At 39.0% G+C, this 27,488-nt stretch overlaps 8 protein-coding genes across 13 annotated transcripts; 4 read left to right on the top strand and 4 right to left on the bottom strand.

Moving 5' to 3' along the window:
- The first annotated feature begins 349 nt into the window (after positions 1-349).
- On the top strand, positions 350-2,640 carry LOC104729160 (putative CDP-diacylglycerol--inositol 3-phosphatidyltransferase 2). 2 transcript variants are annotated; one of them, XM_010448059.3, is made up of 11 exons: positions 350-650; positions 815-961; positions 1,072-1,156; positions 1,246-1,295; positions 1,456-1,495; positions 1,605-1,649; positions 1,734-1,799; positions 1,883-1,997; positions 2,087-2,143; positions 2,228-2,326; positions 2,425-2,640. In XM_010448059.3, exons 2-11 carry the CDS (start codon positions 892-894, stop codon positions 2,482-2,484), a joined length of 687 nt encoding a protein of 228 aa, XP_010446361.1. In that variant the 5' UTR covers positions 350-650; positions 815-891; the 3' UTR covers positions 2,485-2,640. The 2 variants fall into 2 exon arrangements, with proteins under 2 accessions (XP_010446361.1, XP_010446362.1); XM_010448060.3 differs by having other exon boundaries at positions 360-650; positions 876-961.
- LOC104729161 (monooxygenase 2-like) lies at positions 2,628-4,712 on the bottom strand. 2 transcript variants are annotated; one of them, XR_015574750.1, is made up of 6 exons: positions 4,575-4,712; positions 4,349-4,495; positions 4,211-4,273; positions 3,956-4,118; positions 3,641-3,859; positions 2,628-3,557 (listed from the first exon to the last, which is right to left on the bottom strand). XR_015574750.1 is itself a non-coding variant. In XM_010448061.3 (6 exons), exons 1-6 carry the CDS (start codon positions 4,652-4,654, stop codon positions 3,001-3,003), a joined length of 1,239 nt encoding a protein of 412 aa, XP_010446363.1. In that variant the 5' UTR covers positions 4,655-4,712; the 3' UTR covers positions 2,628-3,000. The 2 variants fall into 2 exon arrangements, 1 of the variants encoding a protein (XP_010446363.1); XM_010448061.3 differs by having other exon boundaries at positions 3,641-3,869.
- Positions 4,713-4,858: 146 nt separating this feature from the next.
- On the bottom strand, positions 4,859-8,005 carry LOC104729162 (phosphoinositide phospholipase C 3). Of its 4 annotated transcripts, none has more exons than XR_015574749.1 (8): positions 7,025-8,002; positions 6,746-6,942; positions 6,516-6,651; positions 6,241-6,438; positions 5,948-6,162; positions 5,746-5,878; positions 5,412-5,639; positions 4,859-5,309 (listed from the first exon to the last, which is right to left on the bottom strand). XR_015574749.1 is itself a non-coding variant. In XM_010448062.3 (8 exons), the coding sequence occupies exons 1-8, from the start codon at positions 7,331-7,333 to the stop codon at positions 4,995-4,997; spliced, it is 1,716 nt and encodes a 571-aa protein (XP_010446364.2). In that variant the 5' UTR covers positions 7,334-8,005; the 3' UTR covers positions 4,859-4,994. The 4 variants fall into 4 exon arrangements, 2 of the variants coding, with proteins under 2 accessions (XP_010446364.2, XP_087334875.1); XR_015574748.1 differs by having other exon boundaries at positions 5,746-5,874; XM_010448062.3 differs by having other exon boundaries at positions 5,746-5,863; positions 7,025-8,005.
- Positions 8,006-15,144: 7,139 nt separating this feature from the next.
- Positions 15,145-17,876, top strand: LOC104729159 (putative protein phosphatase 2C 64). Its single transcript, XM_010448058.3, has 5 exons — positions 15,145-15,567; positions 15,979-16,503; positions 16,598-16,965; positions 17,064-17,300; positions 17,384-17,876. Exons 2-5 carry the CDS (start codon positions 16,194-16,196, stop codon positions 17,648-17,650), a joined length of 1,182 nt encoding a protein of 393 aa, XP_010446360.1. The 5' UTR covers positions 15,145-15,567; positions 15,979-16,193; the 3' UTR covers positions 17,651-17,876.
- A 247-nt stretch (positions 17,877-18,123) lies between these two features.
- LOC104729158 (V-type proton ATPase subunit B2) lies at positions 18,124-22,629 on the top strand. The gene is made up of 15 exons (XM_087478751.1): positions 18,124-18,416; positions 18,765-18,835; positions 18,956-19,011; positions 19,101-19,199; positions 19,374-19,433; positions 19,523-19,634; positions 19,723-19,931; positions 20,188-20,316; positions 20,402-20,539; positions 20,636-20,786; positions 21,227-21,309; positions 21,673-21,720; positions 21,800-21,853; positions 21,976-22,059; positions 22,150-22,629. The coding sequence occupies exons 2-15, from the start codon at positions 18,775-18,777 to the stop codon at positions 22,333-22,335; spliced, it is 1,470 nt and encodes a 489-aa protein (XP_087334877.1). The 5' UTR covers positions 18,124-18,416; positions 18,765-18,774; the 3' UTR covers positions 22,336-22,629.
- Positions 22,630-22,702: 73 nt separating this feature from the next.
- On the bottom strand, positions 22,703-25,330 carry LOC104720766 (putative hexosyltransferase MUCI70). The gene is made up of 7 exons (XM_087478750.1): positions 24,892-25,330; positions 24,594-24,776; positions 24,411-24,482; positions 24,110-24,300; positions 23,618-24,033; positions 23,269-23,453; positions 22,703-23,192 (listed from the first exon to the last, which is right to left on the bottom strand). Exons 1-7 carry the CDS (start codon positions 24,974-24,976, stop codon positions 22,819-22,821), a joined length of 1,506 nt encoding a protein of 501 aa, XP_087334876.1. The 5' UTR covers positions 24,977-25,330; the 3' UTR covers positions 22,703-22,818.
- A 58-nt stretch (positions 25,331-25,388) lies between these two features.
- Positions 25,389-26,208, top strand: LOC104733069 (protein EIN6 ENHANCER). Its single transcript, XM_087478752.1, has 3 exons — positions 25,389-25,591; positions 25,688-25,755; positions 25,892-26,208. The coding sequence occupies exons 1-3, from the start codon at positions 25,429-25,431 to the stop codon at positions 26,021-26,023; spliced, it is 363 nt and encodes a 120-aa protein (XP_087334878.1). The 5' UTR covers positions 25,389-25,428; the 3' UTR covers positions 26,024-26,208.
- Positions 26,087-27,372, bottom strand: LOC104729156 (uncharacterized). Its single transcript, XM_010448054.2, has 5 exons — positions 27,178-27,372; positions 26,998-27,080; positions 26,753-26,892; positions 26,552-26,633; positions 26,087-26,439 (listed from the first exon to the last, which is right to left on the bottom strand). Exons 1-5 carry the CDS (start codon positions 27,215-27,217, stop codon positions 26,323-26,325), a joined length of 462 nt encoding a protein of 153 aa, XP_010446356.1. The 5' UTR covers positions 27,218-27,372; the 3' UTR covers positions 26,087-26,322.
- Positions 27,373-27,488: the final 116 nt, after the last annotated feature.

The raw sequence follows: 27,488 nt of genomic DNA, 5'->3' as shown, positions 1-27,488 counted from the left end.
GATTATGATTGGTTAAACTTTTTAAAAGTAACTTTTTCTTAATATGAGTATTTCTACTAAAACATCCTATATTTTGAAACGGAGGAAGTATTTTTTAATTTATTAATGTTATTATTGTGTGTGTGTGTATGGGGAAACTGAGGAGTTAATGTTTTTGGATAAACGATGATGAATGACTCGCCAGTCACACCGACCGTCGACCGACGTCCTGACCTTGACCAAAACAATTCTTTGTTTTATCATCATCATTAACATCATCATTCTGACTTGGGCTGGGCCATGTAGTGGATCTTTCTCAGGCCCACTAATGTCTATTGTTTTTTTTTTTTGCTTCGGGTTGGGGAGAAACAAATAATAGCGGACATTTCCTCTCAGCGGCGAAACTCTGTAGTATAACAGTAGGGGTTGTCTCAATGTTTGTTGTTATACAAAATACAAAAAAGTTTCTAAGTGTTGTTGTTAGTTTTATAAAATTGGCGAAGAATATTAAAGGACGAAAAACGTACGTTTGCTTCAGAGAAGAGAAGAGAAGAGGCGAATCTGATTCGATTTTTTTTCTATTTTTCGTTGTTGTGCCCTTTGAACCAAACTCCGGCTGCCTCTTCCTCCCCTTCCCAATTTCTCTCTCTAAGTCTTTTTCTGCAATTCAGGTGATTTGAAATTTGCTTTTTTTTTTTTTTTTCTTTTTTTTTTTTGATTTTTCCACTTGCGTCTGAATATTAATCTGTACACGCTGTGTGTATGCATTTCCCTTTGTTGGGTTCTTAGAAAGTTTGTTCCTTTATTTTCTCCCGCCCCCTAATCTCTTGTGTAGGTGCTTTGCTTCCCTCATTGGTGAGATCTTGTTTTCTCTGAAACTGATTGCATTAGTACAGTCTCTCTCGCTCTCTTATGGCGGCTAACAAGGCAAAGCAGAGACCGGCGAAGCTCTCTGTCTACCTTTACATTCCCAATATCGTTGGTCCGTTTTTTGCTACTTCCTTACATTTGTTTTACTTCTCTTTATAGAAAGATGTCATCTTCCATAGGATTACGGTTTTTGATGTTACATGCATAAATCATAATGGGCAGGGTACATGAGAGTTCTCTTGAACTGCATTGCCTTTGCTGTGTGCTTCTCCAACAAGACACTCTTCTCCCTCTTGTACTTTTTCAGGTGAGATTTCAAACTAGTCTTCTTTTCCTCCCCCCATCATCCTGTCTGCTTGGTACTTGTTTCATATTTGTTCAATGTGCTTTTCTCAGTTTTTGTTGTGATGCTGTCGATGGATGGTGCGCTCGTAAATTCAACCAAGGTGCTCTTATCATTGTCCCCCATCTCATTCTTTAGCTTCCACCAACTCATTCTTGTTTTCCTCTACAATCTTGACATTTATCTACAATTTGGAGATCCATGTTTCTACTGTTGAGGTTGATACTTCTTGACACACAACTCTTTTCTTCTTCCCCTTTCAGTCTCTACATTTGGAGCTGTCTTGGACATGGTTACAGATAGGTGAATCTTCCACTACATTACATACACCTGAGATTCAACCTGCTTATTCTTTTTAAGTTTATATAGAAAAACAACTTTGTCATAATTTGGGGTCTGTGCTTGGATACAGAGTCAGCACAGCCTGTCTTCTCGTGATTCTCTCCCAAATATACAGGTGTGAATACTATTTACATTTTTCTGCTGACATAGCCGTTTGTCATAACGTTTTATGTTTAACACAGTATTGGACTATAAACAGGCCTAGCTTGGTTTTCCTGTCATTGCTGGCTTTAGATATCGCTAGTCACTGGCTGCAAATGTATAGGTACTCATTCATTCCAATCAACTCTTCTGAGATGTATTGTTCTTGGACATAGCAAAGCAGGAAATTAATTCTTTGATTCACAGTACATTTCTATCAGGGAAGACCAGCCATAAGGATGTGAAAGATAGCACAAGCTGGCTCTTTAGACTCTACTACGGAAACCGCATGTTCATGGGTTATTGCTGTGTTTCCTGCGAGGTAATTGGATATTTTGATCTCTCAGCTAAAATAAAGCTGGCTCTTTTGGGAGATATTGTAAACACTTGAGTTTTCTCAAATGACTACAGGTTCTCTATATAATCCTTCTTCTCATAGCAAAGAACCAAACGGAAAACCTGATGGACGTGAGATTCTCTTCTATTATCTTCCCCTTTGATCTCTTTAAGCTTATCTTCCGCTCTAATCTTGTGGGGTTTCAATCTTCTCAGGTGGTAGTTGAATTATTGACGCAGATTTCACCACTCTCTATACTCTTGGCTTTGAGCATATTTGGTTGGTTGATCAAGCAGATCATCAATGTGATTCAGGTAAGTCCCATCCAGAATTATCTAATCCCTCAAATAGCGTAGGCATCCTCTGGTTCTTATCGGCTTTTTTTTGGTTTTTCTGTGGTTGCGTGTGTCAGATGAAAACGGCTGCAGATGTTTGTGTTCTGTATGACATAGAGAAACAGCATAAGGCCTAACGTTACGTTTTTGTTGTGCTCTTTGAATCTAGTGTGTTAAACTCTTTTGTTTATTGTTGTGTACGAGACTGTGTACATACGAAGCTATCTTGTTTAGTGGTGGATGTAGACAAAAAACTCTAGTCTTTGTTTTCTATGAGATATTTGATTGCAACCTTGTTTGTTCTCAGAATTTTATTCCTTGTCAACAACATCTCTCTACATTAAAGCTCTCCGTGTTTATTTTTCTACTCGAGTCAAGTAGTTATTAAGAATTACACGAATGGCCCAAAACTCTCTAAACAGTCACACTGATAGAAAATAATAAGGGGAAGCCTTGAAGAAACCCAGAGAGAGCTAGAAAAAGATGGAGAAAGACCTTGCCTTGTTAGCTTCTTGTTCACTACTGAACCTTGACTCGTGGCTTTTTATTAGTCCTTTCTTTCTATACAGAGTTTCTATATAATAACTAGAAGTGAAACATATGTGAACACTGGTCTTTAGCTCTTTATCTATAGTTGTTGAATAACAAGCTTTTCAATCCTCTGCTTGCTCACGGGAGACAAGGCTTCCGCAATCGAAATGAGACTTCTTCAGCAGCAACCGAGAAAGGAAAGACGACAAGAACCTGTCTCTGAACAGGTTCATCCACTTCCCTCTGCTCTGCTGTATGAGACCTACTGTATATGCCGTTGTTATAAGATCTATGCTTCTCCATTTCCTTTCTGCTGCATACTTTTTCAAACCTTGTTCAATCCGCTTATGACTCTCTTCTTCATCTTCTGTTTCACTTTTCAGATTCTTAGCTCTTATAGCTTCACCGAGACAACGAGCCAGGATAACTCCATCCTCCATGGCTGAGCAACCGCCTTGTCCGATATCAGGAGTCATTGGGTGAAGCGCATCCCCTGCTACGCATACGTTATCTTTTGTGATGTTTGACCATAGGAGTTCCCATGGAGGTCGGTACTTCAGTCGTGACATCACCATGCTATCAAGATCGGTGGTCTCCACGACACTCTTAATGTTTTCAGGTAAGTCTTTGATCTTGTTAAGCACAAACTCTTTCAGAATTTCCGGATCTGTCTCCTCGTCTAACAAGCGCAAGGAGAAGAGTCAATTACAGTAGAGGATATGGAACAAGAACTTGTAGATTAAAAGGTAAAGTTCCGTCTACCTATATCAGTGGAGCTGTGGGTTAGGAACCAGTAGACAGTGTTGTGGTCACAGGGGATAAAACCTGTACGAACACCGTTTCCATAAAACTGGAAGAATCTTTTCCCAAATCCGTGGCCTGCCGGGAAATGGGTAAGCCCTCGGATCGCTAACCGGGAAGTTGTAGCCGGATTTTTGAAGCCTAGCCACTTACTAACCACTGAGTACAGACCATCGCACCCTATCAAAACCTGAAAGTCATTTAGAAACATAGGAATTCCGTAGCGTGACCAGGCCTGAGATGGTCTATACACTACAGAGGACAAGAAGTTACAACCTTGGTTTTAAGGATGGTCCCGTCAGAGAGATGAACCATCTTGTGGTGTCCAGACAATTCGATATGAACAACCTTAGACGAAAACCTTATGGTCTCCTCAGGCAACTCACCTGCTAAAGCCTCTAACAACAGCTTCCTCTGTACGCATCGAGACTCATATTCTCTGACAAAACCATTCAACAAGATCATTGAAGTTTTCTGATTTACTTAATTGTGTAGCATCACGCTTTTTGTGCAAGGGAAGAAGAAACATACTCGGATTCTGGAAACAGCATCTCTTTAGAAGGATTTGCCGCAGAAATGGATCCAACCACCCATCTGCATCAAGATTAATAAATGAGTTCCCTATTGGTATGAATATACTAATAAATAAGAGTGTTAGTTTGATGATACCCTTGAAGACGATCATGGAGACTGCGAAGATGCTGAGAAACGCCGAGAGCTTCCATGGCCTTCCAAGCATTGAACCAAGTCGTAAATGCGAATCCTGTGGCTCTCAGTATCTCCGAAGATTCCAGCACCATGCTTCTGATCCCAAGCCTGTGACAGTGACACACACACCACTTTTGTTAAGTTACTCTGCTTATTTAATAACAACTCAAAAGGCACACACACACACCTATGGAGCCCAACTGCCGTGGAAAGGCCAGAGATTCCGGCGCCGACGATGACGATATCTATGGTACCTTGTTCTTCCATGGTGCGTTGATTATCTCAGAAACAAGAAGTGAAGAAACAAAGCTCTCTGTCCTTTTTTCTTCCTCTCTTATATATGTAGTAAGAAAAGGGAGACAATATGCGGTGGGAGATGGCAAGTCAAACAAGGCTACCCCGTTCAAGGCAGGCGGCTACAGAGTCCCCCTTTAACATTACAGTATGAAATATCCCCTATATAATAAAATATGGAATCGAATCTCTTTTAGTATTTTGTTATGGAGTTATTACATATTAATATTACATAAATCGTCACACCGTGGCCCCTGGCAGAATAGAACAGAGAATACACACACTGCTTGTTTGAAGCAAACAAAATAAAGATTCAACGAAACATATAAGGAGGGTCAAAGGCGAAGCCCACGAGCAGCCTCGTGTTTTTGTAAGCTCTGCCTGCTCGATCGTGAAGCCTGACTGCTCTAACCCCGGACTTCAATTCCGACAGAGGAAGACATGTCTGTCCCGCGAAATCATTCTGTGTGTCATTGTCGTAGTCTTGCACTTTGAACCACAAAAGTGCCAGTTCTGGAACAGAGAGCTGAAACAGGAACTCGTCGTTGGTCCATATAGGAAACCACTGATCGACAGCTGTTTCCGTTCTGTAAGAGACCGTGTCTCTCGGTACTCCTTCTATTCCAATCTGATATGTGACACACACACACACACACACAATTTAATCTTAATGGATCAGGGTCAATGGGGGTTAAAACTTAAAAGTGGTTCTTGTTGTTTGTTTCTTTACCTTTACGAAGAAATCTGGAGGAGAGTATTGATCAAAGTGTGTCTGAGGGAAATCCAACTCCCATCCTTCGCCTGTGTAAATCTTCACCTTGAGAGTGGTCTTAATGGGAAACCTTTTGCATGGGTCGAAGAGTGTGTGTTCTAGCAAGATGCGAGGCTTTTTCACGTACCCACATCCACCATTCGCCCTGAACATTCCTTGCATTATCCATAGTTGCTTCCCATGTCCCTTTCCAACATATATATATTATATTTATTACAAGTGAGTATCTCTCAAACGGTGTATATAATCATTAATTCGTACAACATGACCATGAGCCACTTCCAGTACTTACTTGCATGTTAAAAGCAACCAGTTGAGCACCGTGTGTCCACCCAACTAGAGGATCGTAGTTTGACGAGTCCACTCTTGTACCCTTTGGATATATCCTCACCAGATTCCTCTGTGTAAACCTGTTTTGTTCCTAACTTTGATCAAAGGTTTAAACAACATCTTGACTTTTGACTCATCTCATCTCTCGCTGTATATTTTTTTACCTGACAACATCCGTTCCTCTGGTTCTAACCATTGTCTCTAGCCACTGCTCGTCCATGCTAATCCGTAGAGGCTTCTCTGGATCATCACTCAAGCAATCTTTCAAAGGATTTTTGCAGTTGGCAGCGTGAATTGCGATCAAGTCTCTATATCCCACAGCTTCACTCTCCAATTCTTCAAGAATCTTGTTTTCAGCTCTCCATGCCATGTTATTACTCTGTTACAACAGAGGAAATTTATGAATGTTCGCAAAATCATTCCCATTTCGGGGTTAAAAATCAGTACTTCATCTCACACTTGCTGGTCTGCTCCAAGAAGTCTCTTTAACCATTGGAGTAGTTCTTGTGGGCTGTACGGTTTGGCTCTCAAGATACTCCTTTGGAGGCTTCGTAGAGATCAGAATCTTCTTCCTAAGCTCTTCTGGTGATGGAAAATGCTTACGACTCTCTGAGCCACAACGAAACAGCATCTCTCTGAATGTTTTAGTTAACATCTACAAACATGATATTATCAGTTAAATTTTGTAAACAGGAAATATATATACTCTGTTCTGCTGCAGAACCATCTCACCTTAGCAACTTGCCCTTGCAGCTTGGGTGGCAAATGATCTTCAAGAGTGATCATGACTGGATAGTCAGACACGTGAAACGCGTTATCCTTTATGGCGCTCAGACATTTCTGCAGATCTTCATGCGATGTCAGTGTCCTGAAGTGATGACAGAACCAAAAGATGAGAAAACACTTTTTAAAAAATTTGGAGCCTGTTGATTAGGAGAGTTCGTTAGAGGCAGGGGACCAACCCGCCATGACGAACTTCAGCAGCGTTCCCTGAAGGATTAGGCCATAAGTCGAGCTCGATCACCTTTACGCCTTTTCTGAGAGCCTGCACGATCGGTTCTACGCTGCTTCTGCTGTTCACTTGGTTCCCAGTCAAGTAAGAGTTGTGTCCCGTGTACACAAAGTAATGCGCTAACGGGGCCTTCATGTCATGATGCACCTTAATTAACCCAATCAACAACATATCTATTAACTATACCACACAAACATTTTTTGAAGAAAAAAGGTTGAAAACTTTTTACCAGGCCAGGCAGGGGAAGAGGAGAGTTGGGATCGCTGAAGAGGTAGCGATAAAAAGCGTTGAGATCAAATAGTCCGTGGTGATGGAAAACGTTGTGGTGTTTGACGCTGTGGAAGATATCCTGCGCGTAGTCCAACCCTGCGTGCCGTTCTCCTTGGACTTCACTCACAAATCTTAGAAGCTCCTCGGAAGACATCTTGCCGTTTCTTGAGTAAGCTTCGAAGAGTCTCTTGATGCTCACTGGTGGCTGCCTCGTTTTCTCCTTGAAGTTTCTGCTACAGCAGAAGCACACTTTGAAACTCTCCGACATCTTTGCTATTATTTTTGTTAATTCTGAGAAACATGTACACACACATAGTTAGAGTACGTATATGATATATGCTGTAAAAGTGATGAAGAATATATGCTCGTGTTATCATCTCAAGGAACGTGTCTCAACCTTCCAGTTAATTAATTCTTCTTAATTTTTAAAGTAAACTTGTTTATGCATGACCATAAAAACCTTATAATTTACAGATATTTATGCATGCATGGGTCCAATATATGAAAACATAAAGGATCAATTGACATATATTGTCACGTCTTTTCTAACGGGGGATATATACGAGCTTTTTGAGGTGCAAATTAAAGAGAGAACTAATATTAGCAGAGAGCATCAAATGATTCAAATCTTTTTATTTTGAAAGATTATAAGTTTTCAAACAAAAACCAATTCTTCATTTCATGGCGGTCCAGCCATTAATATTCTTAAGTCGGTAGGCCAGACTTTGAACTAGGAATACTGTTTTCTTTTCCTTCTTTTTTTGATAAGTGGAATACTGGTTTCTTGATCAACCGTATGATATACGATATGTGACTGTTCTTAGTTTTCGCGTCGAAGTGTTTGTGGTGTTTTTGATAAAGTGGGGAGATTGTGTACTCTCTCTTTGTATTTGTAGTATATATATAAATGCTATTTAAATAGCTACTAACATTATTTTGTGATTTAATCCTATGATCAGTTTCATTATATATGTATAGTGAAGGTATTGGGATATGATTGGATAATGAAGTTGGTCCTGAAGTGAAAGGTTGAGAGTGGTTGGATTTTTGTGTGATTGATGGAAGCTATGTTCTGTAAGTAGGGACGACCTTCTCTACAGTCCACACCACCCGAGCTATGTTATTATTCTTTTTTGTATCTTTATAAATCAATTTTATGTACGTTCACACATACATAATCTTTTATATATAGTGTCAGACAGTTATCATGGAGCGTGGAGAGTAGCAGCTAGATTTCACAATCTCATGGCTAAAATTAGGTTATGGAATGTGTATCTATTTGTTGAGAACAAAATTATAACATAAACTAAAAGGATTAATTGCATACATCAAGTTAGACCCGGAATCTAGAGCATTAACAAATTACCCTGGACTTATTCATGTTGTAGTAGAAACAAGCTATTAATTTCTTACTACTTAACTAAAAGTTTACTGATAGTTTTGTTTACGTTTTTGGAGCTGAAAATTTCAATAGTTGCTTCTTCTATTATTAGTACTACAAAAGTATAAATAACTACAAAAGAGTCGATGGAGGAGAAAGGGCCAAATTTAGTGGTACAATACATTAATATAAAATTAAATAATGTTAGGTAAAGTGACATATCTCACTTTATCCCAATCACTTTCGGGTCCCAAATTTTGGTTTATATAAAAAATTTGATATGCAATTTTACATTCTTCAAGGCCAAGCCTCTTCTCTAATTTTTTTATTTTATTTATATCTATCTCTCAGGGTCTTTGGACCACCACTTTTATGGGCATTAAACGTTTGATACAAATTGTGTGTGGGGGCAAAAAAAAACGAAAGATTCATGAATCCACATATATTATTTGTAGACTATACATGATTAATATACTATATCCTCACCGATTAAAATCTTGATTATATATACTAATTGACAAGAAATAGTACTTTTAAAAAAATGGAGTAAGTAAGAAAAATCTCGATAACAATTTTGTGTTTTTTTAAGTAGCTTCAGTATAAATATGATACGTGTGTTACGGTTTAGGTATTCTCTTTCTTTGATTTGTCTTAGGATATAGTATTTTTAAGCGTTTATGAAAATTCTTTACATTTGACCCAAACTCATTAAGCTGAATATTATTATGTGCATTCCACTTGTTTATTTATTTTGGTTCTTTCTTTTAAATGGCTTTAATTAAAAGAGAAGACTTTGAATTATGTCAAAAATATCGATTATTTTCTTTATTAGCTTTAAAAATAATATATATAGTGTTTCGTCGTAGCACTAGTCTTGTTAGATTCTTTCTCACTGTTTGGTTAGTCCATCCATATATCCCCTCTTTAATAAAATGGAAGTACTGATCAACAGGTCAATTAAAATCTAATGTGTACTCCACCATGATCTAGTGGTATCGTTGTAACACTTCAGGATCGAATCCACAGGGACCAAACAATTACACTATGAAATTATGTAGATTAAATATAGCTAAGACAAAAGAGGAAGTTTTGTGAATAAATTAACTAATCAAAAACGGAAAGTAAATAAATTGTTTCTAAATCAAAAAGGAAATATTGGGCGCAGGGAATCAGTTAGGGGACATGACCACGAAATTAGATGATAAATTGGGATAGCATTAAACACCATTCTTGAACTCAAATCTCGAATGTAAAACTAATCTACTGTCGCAGCATTAGCTATCTATGCAGGGAATCGATAAAACTCTAAACCATCGTTTGAATCTAAACAATCCTAGCAAGCAATAAGTTCAAGTTTGATTATGTTCACAAGGTGCCTCAACTTCAACTGTCGTTGGCTAAGGATCACCTTGCTCACCTATGTTCTTTTCAAGCAACTCAACAACACTTTTGGTGCCCCGATGAATTAAACCTAAGATCTTAATCTAGGTGATCAATCTAGCTTAAGCATTAAGAACAACTATAGATGAAGAACAATAAGATCAATCCTTAATCTAACAAATCTAGCATCAATTAATCATAGAAACCCTTCTGAAACCCTAAACCCAATAGTGAAACTACTCAGACATGGAAAAGCAGAAACAGCAAATCAATGATGAAGATAACATAATTGAATTGCAAAAGAATAGAAAATAGGGTTTAGAAATCTTCTCCAAAGTGTCAAGAAGGATTAGAGATCTTCTCCCTTCGCTCTCAATACAGAATAGTCTCAGAAAATAAAACTTATGTCTCTGGAGGCCGTGCCTCTAACTTAAATATCAAAATAAAACCCTAAAAGTCGGTTTAAAACAAAAAAGGAAAACTTGCGTCGGGGACTGGATTGGTCGATCTCGAAAGGATCAGTCGATCCGGAACGTATTTCTGCTCTCATTCCATCTGCCTTCTAGCTCGATCAGTCTTCAACCAATTGGCTCCAGATGCATGTTTTCATCCCCAAAACGCTCAGATTCCTTCCAAATTCACCTAGGACATGTAAAGACTCACAAAAGACTAAAAGGACTCTAAAAGCACACTTGGACCTAGGAAAAGACTCAAAACAATCCTAAAACTATGGTTATAACCCTATAAAATGCAGACACATCAATTCCCCCGGACTTGAATCTTTGCTTGTCCTCAAGCAAGAACAGACAAAAACTCAAGAACAGAGAAAAGGTTTGAAAGTGGAAATTCACATTTTCTTAGGGATCTCTTCTTCACACTATTCATCACATCAAATCGAGAACTACTTTCTGTACTCTGCCCATGATTAGGATCAACACTCCCTACTCTGAACTCCACGGCCTTAGAGAACTTTCAGTCTCCCCATCGTTGTCTCTCTACATCAGATTAGTAAAAAGGTGTGGTCTTACCATGGGAGTATCGATCATTGAACTGTTGACTCCTTCAACCTCTTATCGCCCAAAACCTCCTCTTATGCTCCCTTTCCTCTCTCTTTTCTCACTTCCAAAGGATTGATTTCTCCCTAATTTTCTAGGGTATCATTTTATTTTTTTTATCAATCCTTTGCTCTTTTCTTGTGGACAGGTTTCCATGAGTTCCGAAAGATGCACGGGTTTACGCACAACCCTCGGTTCACTTCTTTTATTACCTATATCCTCTTTTTTTTACTGAGTACTGAAGGGAAGAGAGAGGGGAAGCATACTTTGTGAGGAGATGCATGTCTTGTAAGGCTTGAAGGGAGGAGTCTTGTCTGATGTATGCCAAGCCCCAAGGTAAGAAATTAAATCCGGTTAAGTCCTGTTAAAGCTAGAGACAACTTCTGGTTCAACTTAGTGTTCTCCTTGGCGAGTGTCTTTTGGGGCGTGTTGAGACTGCTCATGTTCATTCCAAGCTTCATTCCAAATAAGAGGTACAAAATTAATCATAAGAGTGTTAGTTCAAAGCAAAAGATTCATAGAAATGATCATAGTTTCCCAATTTTTTTCGTTTTTTTTAGACATGACAAACTGACTCAAACAAAAGAAAAATCAAAAGAAACAACCACAGAAAACGACATTAGTAACTTGGAGACAGCCCTCCCCCGGACTTACTTCATACCGTCCCGGTGTGAAAGCAAAGCCAAGAAAAGAATGAATCCGACAAAGAAAATAAGAAAAATGAAAAAGAAAAAGAAAGGAAAAGAAACAAAAACCGGTGATCTAGCATCTGGTGGTGGAGTGGTGTTGGCAAGGGTGGGGACTGACCGGTCTCAGGGTGGTATCGACCGATCTGCAACATTATTGAACTTAGAGACACCCGCAGAAAACCACCGGGATCGGTCGATCTTTAAGGAAGATCGATCGATCCGAAGCGCCTGGAACAAAAATATTCGCATCTTCTGCGTTTGGAACCTGTTCCTGAAAACACTTAACAGCAGACGTGATTTCACCGTAATAAATCCTAAAAACAAAACCAAAATCCTAAGATAAATAAAAATAAAAGGGTAAGCCAGCACAAACCCCATGGGTTGCCTCCCATAAGCGCTTGTTTAAGGTCTATAGCTTGACCACTCAACACAAAATGTTAATCATGTGTATCAAAAGGCTGAGCCAATGGACCTTTAGTCCTTCTCTTGTTAATGCAATAAACAATATGTGTCAAGTAACACACAATTATCCATGGCAAAACAATAAAATTCACATCTAGGAAGTTTACTACAAATGTAGCATATACTTTGAAATATTCCTTGATGGTTGGATGCTCATGAGGGTTAAATGCATTTAATGGAAAAATAAAGTCAATTTCAGGTTCAAACGAGGTTTTCAGAAAATAATTAACTTCATCCCCATTAATTTCATAGAGCACAATATCCTCATTCATATAATCCACCTCAGGGTCCTTTGTTTTATGCAAAATTGTATCAATATCAAGAACACACCCTAGGTAAGATTCTTCAAGAAGAGAGCTAGATACATCAGGCATTGAAAACTCAAACTCGAGATCATGAACATTCAAAGCACAATGATATTCAATATCAAAACATATTTCATGATAATCCCTAGCAAGTTTTTCTGCTCTTAAGATGTCTAGACGTTGAGACTCACATATCAAATCATAGCATTCATCAATGAGCAATGGAGTATCCAAACTAGAAGTCACATCTTCAATGCATGGCATGTGAATATCCTCAAAATCATGAATTTCAAAGGTGGAAATGCATGTACCTTCTATTTGGCTTGGTGGAACCCAATATATTACCTTTTCGCAAGCATGGGCTTCCCTAATCTCTGTGAAAGTGGGCTCCCTCCCTTCAAGTACTGCTCGATGTGAGATGAGATTCAACCGGATCATTGCTGCTAAGTTCCTCCTTGTCATTGTTGGATGCTCCATGTAAAGCTCATCCAACTTAACTTTTTGATCCGGTGTAAGAACACTCTCATCGAATGGTGGCTCCAGATAAGGTTCATCTAGAATGTTTTCATCAAATGTGGTCTCCTCTTCCTGTGACCAGTCATCGTAATCCATGGCCCCAAAACCAGTTTTCATTTTTTTTTTAATCTACAAAAGGAGAAAATAAAAATAATTAGTAAAAACAAAAATAAAATCTTAGACTATACTCAATTCTAAAATCTCAAAGGCAATCGTTTTGGTCCCCGGCAACGGCGCCAAATTGATCAACAGGTCAATTAAAACCTAATGTGTACTCCACCACGATCTAGTGGTATCGTTGTAACACTTCAGGATCGAATCCACAGGGACCAAACAATTACACTATGAAATTATGTAGATTAAATATAGCTAAGACAAAAGAGGAAGTTTTGTGAATAAATTAACTAATCAAAAACGGAAAGTAAATAAGTTGTTTCTAAATCAAAAAGGAAATATTGGGCGCAGGGAATCAGTTAGGGGACATGACCACGAAATTAGATGATAAATTGGGATAGCATTAAACACCATTCTTGAACTCAAATCTCGAATGTAAAACTAACCTACTGTCGCAGCATTAGCTATCTATGCAGGGAATCGATAAAACTCTAAACCATCGTTTGAATCTAAACAATCCTAGCAAGCAATAAGTTCAAGTTTGATTATGTTCACAAGGTGCCTCAACTTCAACTGTCGTTGGCTAAGGATCACCTTGCTCACCTATGTTCTTTTCAAGTAACTCAACAACACTTTTGGTGCCCCGATGAATTAAACCTAAGATCTTAATCTAGGTGATCAATCTAGCTTAAGCATTAAGAACAACTATAGATGAAGAACAATAAGATCAATCCCTAATCTAACAAATCTAGCATCAATTAATCATAGAAACCCTTCTGAAACCCTAAACCCAATAGTGAAACTACTCAGACATGGAAAAGCAGAAACAGCAAATCAATGATGAAGATAACATAATTGAATTGCAAAAGAATAGAAAATAGGGTTTAGAAATCTTCTCCAAAGTGTCAAGAAGGATTAGAGATCTTCTCCCTTCGCTCTCAATACAGAATAGTCTCAGAAAATAAAACTTATGTCTCTGGAGGCCGTGCCTCTAACTTAAATATCAAAATAAAACCCTAAAAGTCGGTTTAAAACAAAAAAAGGAAAACTTGCGTCGGGGAATGGATTGGTCGATCTCGAAAGGATCAGTCGATCCGGAACGTATTTCTGCTCTCATTCCATCTGCCTTCTAGCTCGATCAGTCTTCAACCAATTGGCTCCAGATGCATGTTTTCATCCCCAAAACGCTCAGATTCCTTCCAAATTCACCTAGGACCTGTAAAGACTCACAAAAGACTAAAAGGACTCTAAAAGCACACTTGGACCTAGGAAAAGACTCAAAACAATCCTAAAAACTATGGTTAAAACCCTATAAAATGCAGACACATCAAGTACACAACTTCAAATTGGTAGACCATATAATATTAATATAAGTTATAACTAAGATTAATTATTTGATAGGTTATATGGATTAATTATTTGATATGTTATATAGATTTAGGATTAGGATCCTCTTAAAATGGATATTCCAAAGAATAAAATAAAATCTTCAAATAATATTTAACTAATCACATATAAACAAAAAAATCTTAGAAATTAATCACTCTTCCGCAGATTACAAGTGATTTCCGATTATACTAAAAAATAAAATCTAATCTAACTTTATCAGAAAATTTTGACCGAGTAATGGGCAAAATTTGAATATTTCTTTTGTTGAATTGTATAGTTTTATATACTATAATAAATTTTTAAATAATTTAATTTGGAATCTTTAAAAATAGTTTAATTTAAAAATAGTGGAGCCAGAAACTGGGACCATTGATGTGCTGGCTCCGACCTCTCCATCGTTGGTCTTTTATGGGTCTTGTCTGGTAAGGTAAGAAGAATATCACTACTATTACTAAGAAGAGACTAGAGATTAGAGAGAGTAGATAGGATTAAAAAAAAATATATATATATACACAACCAATATCAAATATAAATGTGAAACCTTGATTAGATGAAAAATGTGTTTACAAGGTAAAAAAGCTTAAATACAAGTTACTAAACCACTCATAATAGCCTAACTAACGGTACAATTGAATTAACCAATAAGAAACCAGAAATATAATCACAACTACTAATTTTTTTTTTTTTTTTGCCACTAATCAGTATTTCTTGTTTCTTGTAAAAAAAGAAAAAAGAAAAAAAAGTCACGTTCAGCGACTGCTAAACCAATAATAATCTCTTTTACTTGTGTCATTGATTACTGTTTACGGAGACATAGAAAGATCATAAGTCGAAGTTGTGACTTTGTTGCGACTTTGTAGAGAGAGAGAGAGAGCAATTTCTTACATCTTTTATACTATTTGTTGTCAATTTGGGGTCTTCTTCTTCTTCTTCCTCTACTGCTGCTTCTTCGGTTCTTCCTCATCCGCTAGCTTATTTGATTTTCTTTTATTAATAATAAAAAATAAGGGATTAATAATTTAGAAAATAAATAAAAAAGAATAATTTAAAGTTTGGTTGATCCGTCGTAGATCTAACATAAACATATACATACATACATACGAGAAGAAAATTCCACGCCCACATCTTGAAAAAAATCCCTTTGCTCATCTTTCTCCTTCTTCTTCTTCATCTTGTTGCTCAACTGTGTTTAGATTCCCCCATCTTCCAAGGTAAAGTTTCCACCTTTTTTTTCTTTCTTTCTTTCTTTGGATAGAAGCGAGAATACGAGACCCAGTTTGAATCTGCCACCCCCTGAACTCAGGGGAAGAATCCTTTTTTGATTTTTCTTTTAGAGGAATCGTTGGACTTTGTTTTACTGTTTCTTTAGCTTTTTTGCCTTACCAAATCTACAGAGCACTAGTACTTGCATCAATCTACTTTTCTAATGTTGTTGTATCTATTCCTATCTTTTAACATCATTAGAAACAAAGTCTCCATCTTTGCAAATCCAAACAAGCACAGATTCGTTTCCTTTTTTTTTTTTTTCCATTCATTACTTGTGGAGTGTATCCAATCCAATCCAAGATTGTTTCTCACTTTTTCCGTTATTTGTCTGTCTTTCACGGACGACGACACTGCAGTGAGAAAGAGGAACAACAAGTAGAAGCACTCTCTTCTTATAAGTCTAAAGCTGTCCGCTGCTGCGCGGTTCCGGTTCCTATTCCTCCTCCTCCTCCGAAGAAGAAGACTACTAGGACCTCCTTTTCTGAAAGAAAGATAGAGCTGTGTTTGTGTGTGAGATTCATCTTTAAAACTGTCAATAAGTTCTTCTATGTTGTGGTGGATGAGATGAGGGATGCTATCTGGGTTGATGAACTTTCTCAATGCCTGTCTCTGGCCACGGTCAGATCACCAGGCCTCAGATTCCGGCGGCCGTCAAGAGGGTCTCCTTTGGTTCCGCGACTCCGCTCAGCACGTCTTTGGTGACTTCTCCATGGCCGTTGTCCAAGCCAACAGCTTGCTCGAGGACCAGAGCCAGCTCGAGTCTGGCTCTCTTAGCTCCCTCCCCTCTGGTCCCTACGGCACCTTTGTTGGCGTCTACGACGGCCACGGTGGCCCTGAGACTTCCCGCTTCATCAATGATCATATGTTCCACCACCTCAAGAGTCCGTCCCTCTCCTTCAATAGGTTATCTTTTTTTAGATATATAGGACTTGATCTCATATCTTTCTATCTATCTTTGTGGTGGTGGGTGCACAGGGTTCACTGCGGAGCAACAGTGTATGTCATCGGAGGTGATCAGAAAAGCCTTCCAAGCGACTGAAGAAGGGTTCTTATCCATAGTCACCAATCAATTTCAAACTAGACCGCAGATAGCCACTGTAGGGTCTTGCTGTCTTGTAAGCGTCATCTGCGATGGGAAGCTCTATGTGGCCAACGCGGGGGACTCAAGGGCAGTGCTGGGACAAGTCACGAGGGTCACTGGTGAGGCTCACGCCACCCAGCTCTCGGCCGAGCACAACGCATCTATAGAGTCAGTACGACGGGAACTTCAGGCCCTGCATCCGGATCATCCGGATATTGTGCTTCTCAAACATAACGTCTGGCGAGTCAAAGGCATCATTCAGGTATAAGATATTAAGATAAGATAAGATATATATATCTTACAATTGAATTCTAGTCTTTCTCTGAGTGATTGAATTGAACTATTCTCTATCTTTCTCAGGTGTCAAGATCCATTGGAGATGTGTATTTGAAACGGTCAGAGTTCAATAGGGAGCCGCTGTACGCCAAATTCAGGCTGAGGTCACCGTTCAGCAGGCCGTTACTGAGTGCAGAGCCGGCGATCACGGTGCATACACTGGAGCCGCAAGATCAGTTTATAATATGTGCTTCAGATGGACTGTGGGAACATATGAGTAATCAAGAAGCAGTAGACATCGTACACAATCATCCGCGTAACGTGAGAATTAAAACTCACTCTCTCAGTGTTTCATCATACAGTATATGAACATACTAATTAATGAATGATCTTATTTGGGGCAGGGGATTGCAAAGCGGCTGGTGAAAGTAGCGCTTCAAGAAGCGGCAAAGAAGAGAGAGATGAGATACTCAGACCTGAAAAAGATTGACAGAGGGGTGAGGAGACATTTCCACGATGACATAACAGTGATAGTGGTCTTCTTCGATACAAACCTAGTGAGCAGAGCAAGCTTGTTAAAAGGACCGACGGTGTCAGTGAGAGGCGCGGGTGTGAATGTGCCTCACAACAGCTTGGCGCCTTGCACAACAACTCCCACACAGCAAGCTTAGCTGCTGCCAATTGATATTTTTACCCTGTCCTTAAGAAAAATATATTCTTTTCCAAGATCTTCTGTAACTATTTATATATATATATATATTATCATTATTGACTGAGGGGGAAAGAAGGATACTCTAATAAGTAGTAGTGTTTTTGTTGGGTTCCCTCCTCTTTATTTGTTAGCTGTGGAGGAGGAGACTGGAGCAAATCAATTTTATTCACTATCTTTATACGCTCTCTCTCTCTCTCTCTTTGATCTTCTTCCTAATAATTTTTTTCAAAAGTTTATTTTTATCTGCTTCTACCTTCTAAAGTTCCCTCCCTCCAACACTATTATAGTAGACATTTTGTATCCAGTTATATTATACTATCAACAAATCTTTTGCCTAAGAGAGTTTTCCATCTTTTTAGAAAGAAAAAAAAATGAAGAATGGAAACATTGTAAATTTGTAATAGATTCTTTTCTCATTATCAAAACTCTCTCAAAGCAAATGTAAAATAGGAAAAAAGATCAACAAATAATTTATTACTGTATGTGTCAAATATTAAAAAAAAAAGAATGATTAAAATTTACAAAAGGGACATGTAAAAAAAAAAGGGCTATAAACGTAAAATAGCTCAAAACGATGGGGAAGGGAACTAACTGATTGAAATCGAATCGAGTGGGTAATATAGTCCACACCAACACCAGCATAGATCTCTCTCCCTCTCTCTCTCTCTCTCTCTCTCGGTGTGTCTCCTTCCTCGACAGATCTTTTGGATTAAGAAGAAAGAGAGGTAACTTACAATACTAATACAATGTCTCTCTCTCCGATTTTAATCATTTCAGCATATTCTTTGTTCCCTTCGTTTGTTTTGGATTTGAATTGTTTGTTTGGGTTTCCGGTTGATCCGATTGAGAAATTCATTCATTCAAAAATTGTGTTAAAAATTGTATTGGATCCAACGAAAGAGTGGATTCACGATCAATAGATGTTGTTAGTTAGGATTTGACCGGGGAGATGCAAGTGCATACATACTCTGGATTTGCTTTGCTAACGTCGTCGGACGGACGGCACCTAGTTCATAATTTATATTTGCTGACATCGTTTGTGTTTCCCTTTGGTCTGATTTGATTTGGTGAAGATCTGAAATCATGGGTGCTGCTGAAAACAACCTTGAATTGGATGGGGATGGCACCCTCGAGATCGGCATGGGTAAGTCCCCATGTGATCTTGACAAGTGTTATCTATCATTCAAGATATTGATTCTTCAGATATATATTGATTGCATTGCCTGCTTTTTCTTTTTCTTTTTCCTTCCTTCCTCTACCGCAGAGTATAGAACTGTCTCCGGTGTCGCTGGACCTCTTGTCATCCTTGAAAAAGTCAAGGTATATCTTAGATTTATTGCTCTTTTGTCTTCTGTGCCTTTTCTCCCATGGATGGAGGATGACACCTACTTCTTTTCTTCTTTCTCCAGGGACCTAAATACCAAGAAATTGTCAATATCCGTCTTGGGGATGGCACTACTCGTCGTGGTCAAGTTCTCGAAGTTGATGGCGAGAAAGCTGTTGTTCAGGTTTCATTTGCTTTCTCCTCCTCTACTCTCACTGTCTGTTGCTTCTTTGAACGCAAATGCAATATCAATCTAATCTTGCCCTAGTCTTTACATTACTAGTGAAAACATGCTGCACCAGGGTTTACCTTTTTCTACATCTCCGACTAAGAAATTTCTTTTGATTTCACTGTCAAGGTTTTCGAGGGAACATCTGGAATTGACAACAAGTACACCACTGTGCAATTTACAGGAGAGGTATTGTTTTTTTTCCTATCGAGTTGAAAATTAATCATTTCTTTTTTTTTTAATGTATATCACAACTTTTTCCACTTTGTTTTTCTTAGGTTTTGAAAACTCCTGTTTCTTTGGATATGCTTGGTCGTATCTTCAATGGTTCAGGGAAGCCCATTGACAACGGTCCACCTATTTTGCCAGAGGCCTACTTGGATATTTCTGGTGAGCTGCTTTTTTTACTCTCTCTTGTCACATAATTACACCCACTAATGAAACACAGGTATGTAATTCTAGACTTTTGTTTCTCCAGGAAGTTCTATCAATCCCAGTGAGAGAACCTATCCTGAAGAGATGATTCAGACAGGGATATCCACCATTGATGTCATGAACTCTATCGCCAGAGGACAGAAGATTCCCCTCTTTTCTGCTGCAGGTCTTCCCCACAATGAAATTGCTGCTCAGATTTGCCGTCAGGCTGGTTTGGTTAAGCGTTTAGAGAAGTCTGATAATCTTCTCGAGGTAACATTTTTTGTCCGTCTTTACAGCTGGAAATTGCTTTGTTACATTAAACAGTTAGACATACCCATTACAAAATAAATTTAGGGGTTTAAGCTAGGATAATATTTCTTGACTCTTTTAATTTGAATGAGAGCACTGCAATGCTCTCTTTGATTTGGTAAAATCTAGACTAAGTAGTTAGTTGTGTGATGCCATATTTTTAATGTGTCATAACAGTATCACACCATCACATTGGTTCATTTATGTGTATTTGCAGCACCAAGAGGACGATAACTTCGCCATTGTGTTCGCAGCAATGGGTGTGAACATGGAGACTGCACAATTTTTCAAACGTGATTTCGAGGAGAATGGTTCCATGGAGAGAGTGACTCTTTTCCTTAACTTGGCAAGTCTCTCGGTCGCACTATGGAAATCTTGAAGCATATTTTTGTTTTTCATTCTGAAGGTTTCTCATTCTGTTTCCCGTACAGGCAAACGACCCCACTATTGAGCGTATCATCACTCCTCGTATTGCTCTGACAACGGCTGAGTACTTGGCATATGAATGTGGCAAGCATGTCCTTGTCATTCTCACAGACATGAGTTCCTACGCTGATGCTCTTCGTGAGGTGATAACTGATACTTGCATGCTCTGTTCACAACTCATGTACTTATGAGATAATAGGAAGCCTGACATAGTGTTTAACGTTGACTAATACCCTTAGGTCTCTGCTGCCCGTGAAGAAGTGCCTGGAAGGCGTGGTTATCCAGGTTACATGTACACCGACTTGGCTACCATATACGAAAGAGCAGGGCGAATTGAGGGGAGGAAAGGTTCCATCACTCAAATCCCCATTCTAACCATGCCAAACGATGGTAATTCTTATTATCATGAACTCGCTCAACATTTATTCTTTGTGGCTTCTGTGGTTGTATGTGTTTTGTTTGGCATCATTGCCTTTGACTTTGAACGAAAATTGTTTGAAGCAAACAATAAGAGATAGTAAGCTTGATCGAGATCAGTTAAAGTAAATATGAGATAGAACTCACCTGAAAGCTGGCTTAGAGGAATAGACAAACCATACTATAATAAGTCGTTGCCCGATTCCATAGCGTCCATCTAGGTCTAGCTGTTTGAGAATCTTGACAAACTGAGTGGATGGTATACTCGTATTAGTGTAGTGCACCTCTGTTGGGCAATCTGATCATATAGCCTTTTCACTGAGGAATATTTGTTGCTCCTATATTAATTGTTTGCTGGTCAGTGAATAATTCTGTTCGAGTTTTCTAATATTTTGTCCCTTTTCTCTGTCCAGATATCACTCATCCCACACCAGATTTGACAGGATACATTACAGAGGGCCAAATCTATATTGACCGACAACTTCACAATAGACAGGTACAATCTTTCAGAAGATAGTTGGTTCAAAGGTCTTATCATAATCGATATTACTACAAGGGGAATTTTACCTTTATGAGAAACATATATACCTTATAACAATCTTATTTATGGACTTTTGATTTAGTTTGTGAAATTTAGAACCACCCCTTGAGTTTTTAGAACTGATACTAGTTGGTGTTTCTTTAGTGAACAGTCCCTCGGCATATATTGTGTTGTGTATCTTCTGTAATATCCGAAATAGCAGTAATTTGAAAGGTGTTTCACTTTAGTTTGTGTGTAACTGTAAGTTGTTTCTAGTTTTGCGGATATGAAGTGTCCTAAAAGTTGGTTTAAAATACCAATTTTCTTTGTGTTCCACAGATATACCCTCCTATCAATGTCTTGCCATCTCTATCTCGTCTCATGAAGGTAAGTGTGGGAGATTCAAAATAAATTAAAGATGAAGCCAGGTGATCATTTGTTAAAGTAAATTGACTTTGTATTGTAGAGTGCCATTGGTGAGGGTATGACTCGCAGGGACCACTCTGATGTTTCTAATCAAGTAAGACCTTCTTTCTTGTGCGACACTATTACCAGCATCGTAGACAAGCTTGGTTAACGTAAGTCTTACTTGTCAAATTTTTAGCCTGAGCTTAACTTGTTATTATCTTTTGGTGATTTTAGTTGTATGCCAACTACGCTATTGGAAAGGACGTCCAGGCCATGAAAGCCGTGGTTGGAGAAGAAGCTCTTTCGTCCGAGGATCTGGTCTCTCTAACCTTTTCTTTTTACTACACAATCTAAACGCTTTCCTTTTCTTATTCCTCTTAACACTTTTCCTGTCTGATGCAAAAACAGCTATATCTTGAGTTCTTGGACAAATTCGAGAGGAAGTTTGTGGCTCAGGGAGCTTATGATACCCGAAATATCTTCCAGTCACTCGACCTGGCATGGACACTCCTGCGGATCTTCCCCCGTGAGTTGCTTCACCGTATACCCGCGAAAACCCTTGATCAGTTTTACAGCCGCGACACCACCAACTGAAAAACAGAATCGCTACTACTGTACGTTGGTGTGGTGATATGTCCAAATGCGTTGTTTGTTTTTTTACTTCTGCGGTTGGTTCGCACCTCTGTGCCGTCAGTCCCAATAAATGGTGTTTGTTCCCAATCGCTAGACCCTTTATTATTATTGTCTTCGAAACTAAAGCAAGCAGGTTGATTATTCTTTTTGAAAGAGAGATTTGAGGTTCTTTTTGTAATTTATGATTATTATTTTTTCGTTTTTGGTACCAAATTACTGGTTCAGAACAACATCAATATACATTTCTTCGTCTTATTACTGATCAGTGATCTACTGATCACGAATGTCAAATGCAACTATTTCTTATTTTCAATTTGCATTTAGCAACTAGAATTCAAAAGGCGTTGTATTTTATAAATTGGAAAATTCGGAACTATATCAAAATCGCAGAGAGAGAACCATGAGACGAAAGTTAAAAACTAGTGTATTATGTATGTATCTGGCTCAACCAGCTTTAGAAGTTCTAACAACTTTTGGCAGCTCAACGGAATCAAGGTCCCCAGGATATGGAGTCCAGAGCCCAAAGCCACCTCGACTTTCCTTCAAACTCTCTCCTTTCCCTTTGAGTTCCTTAAGACTCTTGACCCACTCGATTTTCGAGGAATGCTCTCGGATGTGAGGGTGCAGTTCGAAGAGAGAGTTGTACTCACAGTTCTGGAACATGAACACCTTGAAGGCTCCTTTTAGTCTGTCCACTACGTACCCAAAGCTTAACTGGTCCCTCGGTGTTAATAGGTGCACCTCATTGAACCACAGGCAGCTGAACAGATTGTTCATTGCAGTGTGCTCTCTTATGATCACTGCTCCTTCTGGAACATCTGTGTAACGCAAGAGAAGAAGGTTAGTAATCAGTAAGGCACATGATGAGACTGATGTTTTTGCTATAGTCTTTACCACTAACAGTGCCCTTTTTGATACTCCATGGTTCCAAACCCTCGTATCGATATATTTTCATATGAAGATCAACCAGAGGTCGGGCGTATCGCTTTCTCCTCTTGCACGCATCAGCTTCTTCATATATATTTCGGTGGTGTTTGTGTTGAGCGATGGCAAAAGTATGCTTCCCACGCCACAAATACCTGAAATTGAGATGAAACAGAAATATGCATCTTTTAGCACTTTCTTTGGTAACCCATAGACTGATAGTGGATATCAATCCCTGTGCTAGTGAACATTTGTGTCTGCTAGATCACTTTGATGTACGTGTCTTATATCCATCCTTTTGTGTATTATTAATTCATACCTTTCTAACATAAGCAAGGGATCAACAATAAGCTCCATTTTCCCATCAATCCAAATGCTGTACTGTGCTTCAGGGAATAACCTGTGAGTTAAGATTTTTGGGACTTTACCGTTCCGCCTAGGTTCATCATACGGAGGAGTTTTGAGTAGAATGAGACGCCAAATGCCAACCCAGTTGCCTCCTTGAACATCTTTCCTCACGGTAGTATTTGTTCTCAAGAAATCGAGAGAGACCTCGTCTAACACCATAAGGAAACAGAAGAGCTTCTTGGAACGGTCGCTTATGTTCGATGGCTGGTGGGGTTCATCATAAGCATCGAAGATCCCAGTGGCAACCACAAATCTGCATTTCTTGACGTATCTTTTATCGAGAGATGACATTTCAGCCCCACCGCGTGGCATAAATCCGCAATGGACCTGAGAAAAGTTTCGGGGTTGTTAATAGTTAGGAAGTTATATAGTAGGAAGGAAGAAGTTGAGCTAATGTTTGAACCTTCATCAGGGGTTTGAGTTGAAAGCTTTCTTGGCGTTGAGACCAGCTGATGTTACCGCCAAATAGAGGAAAGGGAGAGTTAGAGGAATCATCCTCGGTTATGTAGGTAAGATTTGTGACAACAGAATCAGGGGTTTTTGCAGTGGGAAGGAGCACCTTATCAGGGTCATAGGCAAGAGGAATGGGGCATCCTGGAGAGAGGAAAAAAGCCAAAAGAAGAAGAAGAGTTGGTAAGAGAGAGAGTGAGAGAGAAAGCAGAAGGTAAAAAAAAAAAAAAAGATGGGTAATATTGAAAACTGACGGTGCTGGGGTTTTGGTACAAAACCAATAGTGTCTAAGATGACATAGAGTCGGCCTTCTTTGTTGCATATAGCTGGTGAAATAGCAAAAGGAAGAAGATTCAAAGGTTACTATAATAATAATAATAATCCAATGCAGAAGATGGTAAAGAATGAGGGAGGGAGTAGGGATATCGGATACTGACCTGAGAAGAAAGAAAGAGAAGATTGACAAGACCAAACATGAAACAAGAGGGCAAAGAGAATGAGAAGCATCCAGAGAATGCCTCCAACAAGAAGCAAGCGGAGGAAGCCTGCCTTCCATATTTTTTTCAAAGTGTAGTCAGTGTGAAGTCTGGACGGAGAGAAGAACCCTGCCTCTCCATCATCTGAAACATTAACATGGGATTAGCTGAGGAGACTAAGTATTAATAATAAGAATAGGTCAATCTCTATGAATCAATCAATCGAAACTATAAGGTAGAAGAAGAAAGAGGAGGAGACCTTTAGATTGAGGGTAATGAAGAGAGGTCCTTTCACCCCGGCGGCTCAAGCGCACAGAAAGTGATCGCTGAGAGTCACTCATCATTATGATGATGGGCTCAAGAACACACACATTAGCTAAGCACAAGAGAGAGCTTTGATGATGATTCCAGATATTTGCGAATGAAGAAGACTAAAAACAGATCTCTCTGATCATCAATTAAACAACTTGGTAGCAAATCAATCAAAGCCCTGAATTATTATGGATTTGAAATCTCGAAGCTTTCTTCTTAGCTTCTTCTTCTTCTTCTTCTTCTTGTGATGGACGACGAATCCATGGATCTAGAAGAAACGCTTTCTCCTTTCTAATTCGCCTTCTTCCTTCCTTCCCCCAATGTATGTAATTGCCGATCTCGGTTTACTACAATTGATCATTCTCTGTACCGGACCGGCCCGGTTCAGGCTTATTAGTACTTACTTGTATATTAATTAATTAGTAGAGAGGAGGAACTAGAAGAGAGAGATTGGAATCGAAGAGAAAGAGAGAGAGAGAGAGATATGGAGGGAGAGTTGATGGAGGCAGATGTAGTGGTGTCTTCGCGATTGAGCTTTAAGAAGATGCAATCCTCAGAAAAGTACCCGAAAGGCCAATCTACCCGAAGGTGGAAACACCTCAAGCAGATTCTTCAAGCTGACAATTGTCCTCCCGACCTTCCCAATTGTAAGTATAATCGATTGAAGGGGGGGGGGGGGGGGGGGTGATTTTGATTCTGATTATATGTTTATGATTCTGATTGAATCACACTTTCTTGCGCAGATGTTAACATTGAGTCGCCTCCATCCACTCAACCCTGCAAGCGAATTTGCGATGTTACTGGATTTGAGGTCTGCTTCCTCCTTCTTCGCTAATTTATAGTCTTTTTTTTTTGTTTGTTTGGCTGTTTTCAGATCTCTCTCTCGATTCTAATCAAATTCAGCTTCTTTTGTCTCTCTCTCTCTATGATCACGCAACGCAACGCAGGCACACTATGTTGACCCAAGAACAAATCTCCGTTACGCTAATGCCCATGTTTTCAAGACTCTCAGGTCTCTTTCTCCCGACCAAGTCCACCAGTATCTCTCCATCCGCAATGCTGCTGTTGTTCTCAAGTAGCACCATTATCCTCCTCTTTATGTAGTAGTAGTGATCTTTTTTTTATGTGAAATACTATATATATAACTCAAAGACTAGTTTTGATTTCCCTTTTTGTTGAGTACTATTAATTAAACAGACCACACACAATTGGTTTGGGTACATCTTCTTGTATACCCTTCTTAATACAAAGAATTATTTCTACATTTGAACAACAACAATACTAAAACTATCTCTCAAGGCTACACAACCAGTATCTCATCTCCAAGAGACAAACTACTACGTATGTTGTTGCCTTCCTTCCTTCCTTCCTCATATGGTCATGGGGCTGCTTTCCTCAGGATCATAGTCAATATGTAACAAAGAGCAGCATCCACCGATGATAGCGCTACAATGAATACGGCTACCAGACATAGACTCAGTGTCGCAGTCTTTAGCTGTTTTGTTTTGTTCCCAAAAACACATTTAACACATAAGTTAGTTACAAACTAGTCTCTCTCTCTCTCTCATATGTAATAATAATGTGTATGTGTAACAGCAACAACATACCGTGCTTGTAAAACTTGGCCACTCTATGTATTTGAGCTGACTCGGTTGCTCAGCCATGAAAGACAAAAGAGATCTCGTGCTCCTATTTGAATTTTAGAGAAAGATGAACAACATAAGCAAAATCAATGCAACATTCTGACTCTTCCAGTCAAAAAACAAAAAGAAAACAAGATGTGAGAGAATTGATTTTTCTTTTAATACCAGACGATGTCTCTAAGAAGGCTCAGCCATAAGGGCTCTTCTTCTTCGGATGGCTGCTTGTTGTTATGAGAGCTCCAACTTTGACGAGAGCAACCTACCGTTACCACCGGTTTATGACTCACTCTTCCATTGATACTCCTCTACAAAACAACAAGGAAAACACACACACACTCAGAGCTAATTGAAAAGCTTCCTAAGCTGTTCTTTTGGTCTTTTAATACACCGCCATGGAAATTTAAATTTACCGAATCCCCAGAAAACTTGAAGCAACTAGGTCCGAAGCCATTGCGTCTTTGAATCCGTTGTGACGGTGCCAATCGGATTAAACCTATAAAATCAAAAATCGAAGAAGGATCACTCCAAGGACAAGATCAAAACAGCAGTGAGAATAATTATAGAAAAGCCAACTGGAGCGAATATCTAACCTGAAACACTTGTGAGAAGCCCCGGAGAAACCACCATCATCCTCCCTTAACCGAGCCGAGCGTTGGAGGAAGACGAAGCTGATGACCTCGCGCAGTTGCAGTCACAGTCACAGAGATATCCAAAAAGGCCTTTGATGATTTATGGGCCTTTTTGGGCTTACAAGTTACAAGCCCGTTATACTAATTACTTCTTTTATTTTGTGATGTTTCAAATCACAGAGATATCAAAGAGGGTTCTAGTGTTGGAACTTCTGAAATTTGAAACATCCAAATATCCTAAATTCTATCCTGAACCACTGGAACCTCTTTGC

The sequence above is a fragment of the Camelina sativa genome, chromosome 12 (assembly GCF_030686135.1).
Source record: "Camelina sativa cultivar CO46 ecotype springtype chromosome 12, ASM3068613v1".
NCBI lineage: Eukaryota > Viridiplantae > Streptophyta > Magnoliopsida > Brassicales > Brassicaceae > Camelina > Camelina sativa.
Note: the sequence above shows the minus strand (reverse complement) of the source record. Positions and strands in the feature narration are given on the sequence as shown.

Coding starts and splice junctions, on each gene's coding strand:
- LOC104729162 (XM_010448062.3), bottom strand. CDS start 7,333: ATGTCGGAGAGTTTCAAAGTGTGCTTCTGCTGTAGCAGAAACTTCAAG. Junction 5,864..5,947: donor AGAGGAACGGATGTTGTCAG/GTAAAAAAATAT, acceptor GGAACAAAACAG/GTTTACACAGAGGAATCTGG. Junction 5,640..5,745: donor TGGTTGCTTTTAACATGCAA/GTAAGTACTGGA, acceptor TATGTTGGAAAG/GGACATGGGAAGCAACTATG.
- LOC104720766 (XM_087478750.1), bottom strand. CDS start 24,976: ATGATGAGTGACTCTCAGCGATCACTTTCTGTGCGCTTGAGCCGCCGG. Junction 24,777..24,891: donor TCATTACCCTCAATCTAAAG/GTCTCCTCCTCT, acceptor TTAATGTTTCAG/ATGATGGAGAGGCAGGGTTC. Junction 23,193..23,268: donor CAAAAAGGGCACTGTTAGTG/GTAAAGACTATA, acceptor TGCGTTACACAG/ATGTTCCAGAAGGAGCAGTG.
- LOC104729160 (XM_010448059.3), top strand. CDS start 892: ATGGCGGCTAACAAGGCAAAGCAGAGACCGGCGAAGCTCTCTGTCTAC. Junction 1,157..1,245: donor TCCCTCTTGTACTTTTTCAG/GTGAGATTTCAA, acceptor TGCTTTTCTCAG/TTTTTGTTGTGATGCTGTCG. Junction 1,296..1,455: donor CGCTCGTAAATTCAACCAAG/GTGCTCTTATCA, acceptor TTCCCCTTTCAG/TCTCTACATTTGGAGCTGTC.
- LOC104729161 (XM_010448061.3), bottom strand. CDS start 4,654: ATGGAAGAACAAGGTACCATAGATATCGTCATCGTCGGCGCCGGAATC. Junction 4,119..4,210: donor ATGCTGTTTCCAGAATCCGA/GTATGTTTCTTC, acceptor TGGTTTTGTCAG/AGAATATGAGTCTCGATGCG. Junction 3,558..3,640: donor CCACAGCTCCACTGATATAG/GTAGACGGAACT, acceptor TGCGCTTGTTAG/ACGAGGAGACAGATCCGGAA.
- LOC104733069 (XM_087478752.1), top strand. CDS start 25,429: ATGGAGGGAGAGTTGATGGAGGCAGATGTAGTGGTGTCTTCGCGATTG. Junction 25,592..25,687: donor TCCTCCCGACCTTCCCAATT/GTAAGTATAATC, acceptor TTTCTTGCGCAG/ATGTTAACATTGAGTCGCCT. Junction 25,756..25,891: donor GCGATGTTACTGGATTTGAG/GTCTGCTTCCTC, acceptor AACGCAACGCAG/GCACACTATGTTGACCCAAG.
- LOC104729156 (XM_010448054.2), bottom strand. CDS start 27,217: ATGATGGTGGTTTCTCCGGGGCTTCTCACAAGTGTTTCAG. Junction 26,893..26,997: donor TCAAGTTTTCTGGGGATTCG/GTAAATTTAAAT, acceptor GTTGTTTTGTAG/AGGAGTATCAATGGAAGAGT. Junction 26,440..26,551: donor GGCCAAGTTTTACAAGCACG/GTATGTTGTTGC, acceptor AAAACAAAACAG/CTAAAGACTGCGACACTGAG.
- LOC104729159 (XM_010448058.3), top strand. CDS start 16,194: ATGCTATCTGGGTTGATGAACTTTCTCAATGCCTGTCTCTGGCCACGG. Junction 16,504..16,597: donor TATGTTCCACCACCTCAAGA/GTCCGTCCCTCT, acceptor GTGGGTGCACAG/GGTTCACTGCGGAGCAACAG. Junction 17,301..17,383: donor TACACAATCATCCGCGTAAC/GTGAGAATTAAA, acceptor TATTTGGGGCAG/GGGATTGCAAAGCGGCTGGT.
- LOC104729158 (XM_087478751.1), top strand. CDS start 18,775: ATGGGTGCTGCTGAAAACAACCTTGAATTGGATGGGGATGGCACCCTC. Junction 19,434..19,522: donor CTGTGCAATTTACAGGAGAG/GTATTGTTTTTT, acceptor TGTTTTTCTTAG/GTTTTGAAAACTCCTGTTTC. Junction 21,854..21,975: donor ACTCTGATGTTTCTAATCAA/GTAAGACCTTCT, acceptor TGGTGATTTTAG/TTGTATGCCAACTACGCTAT.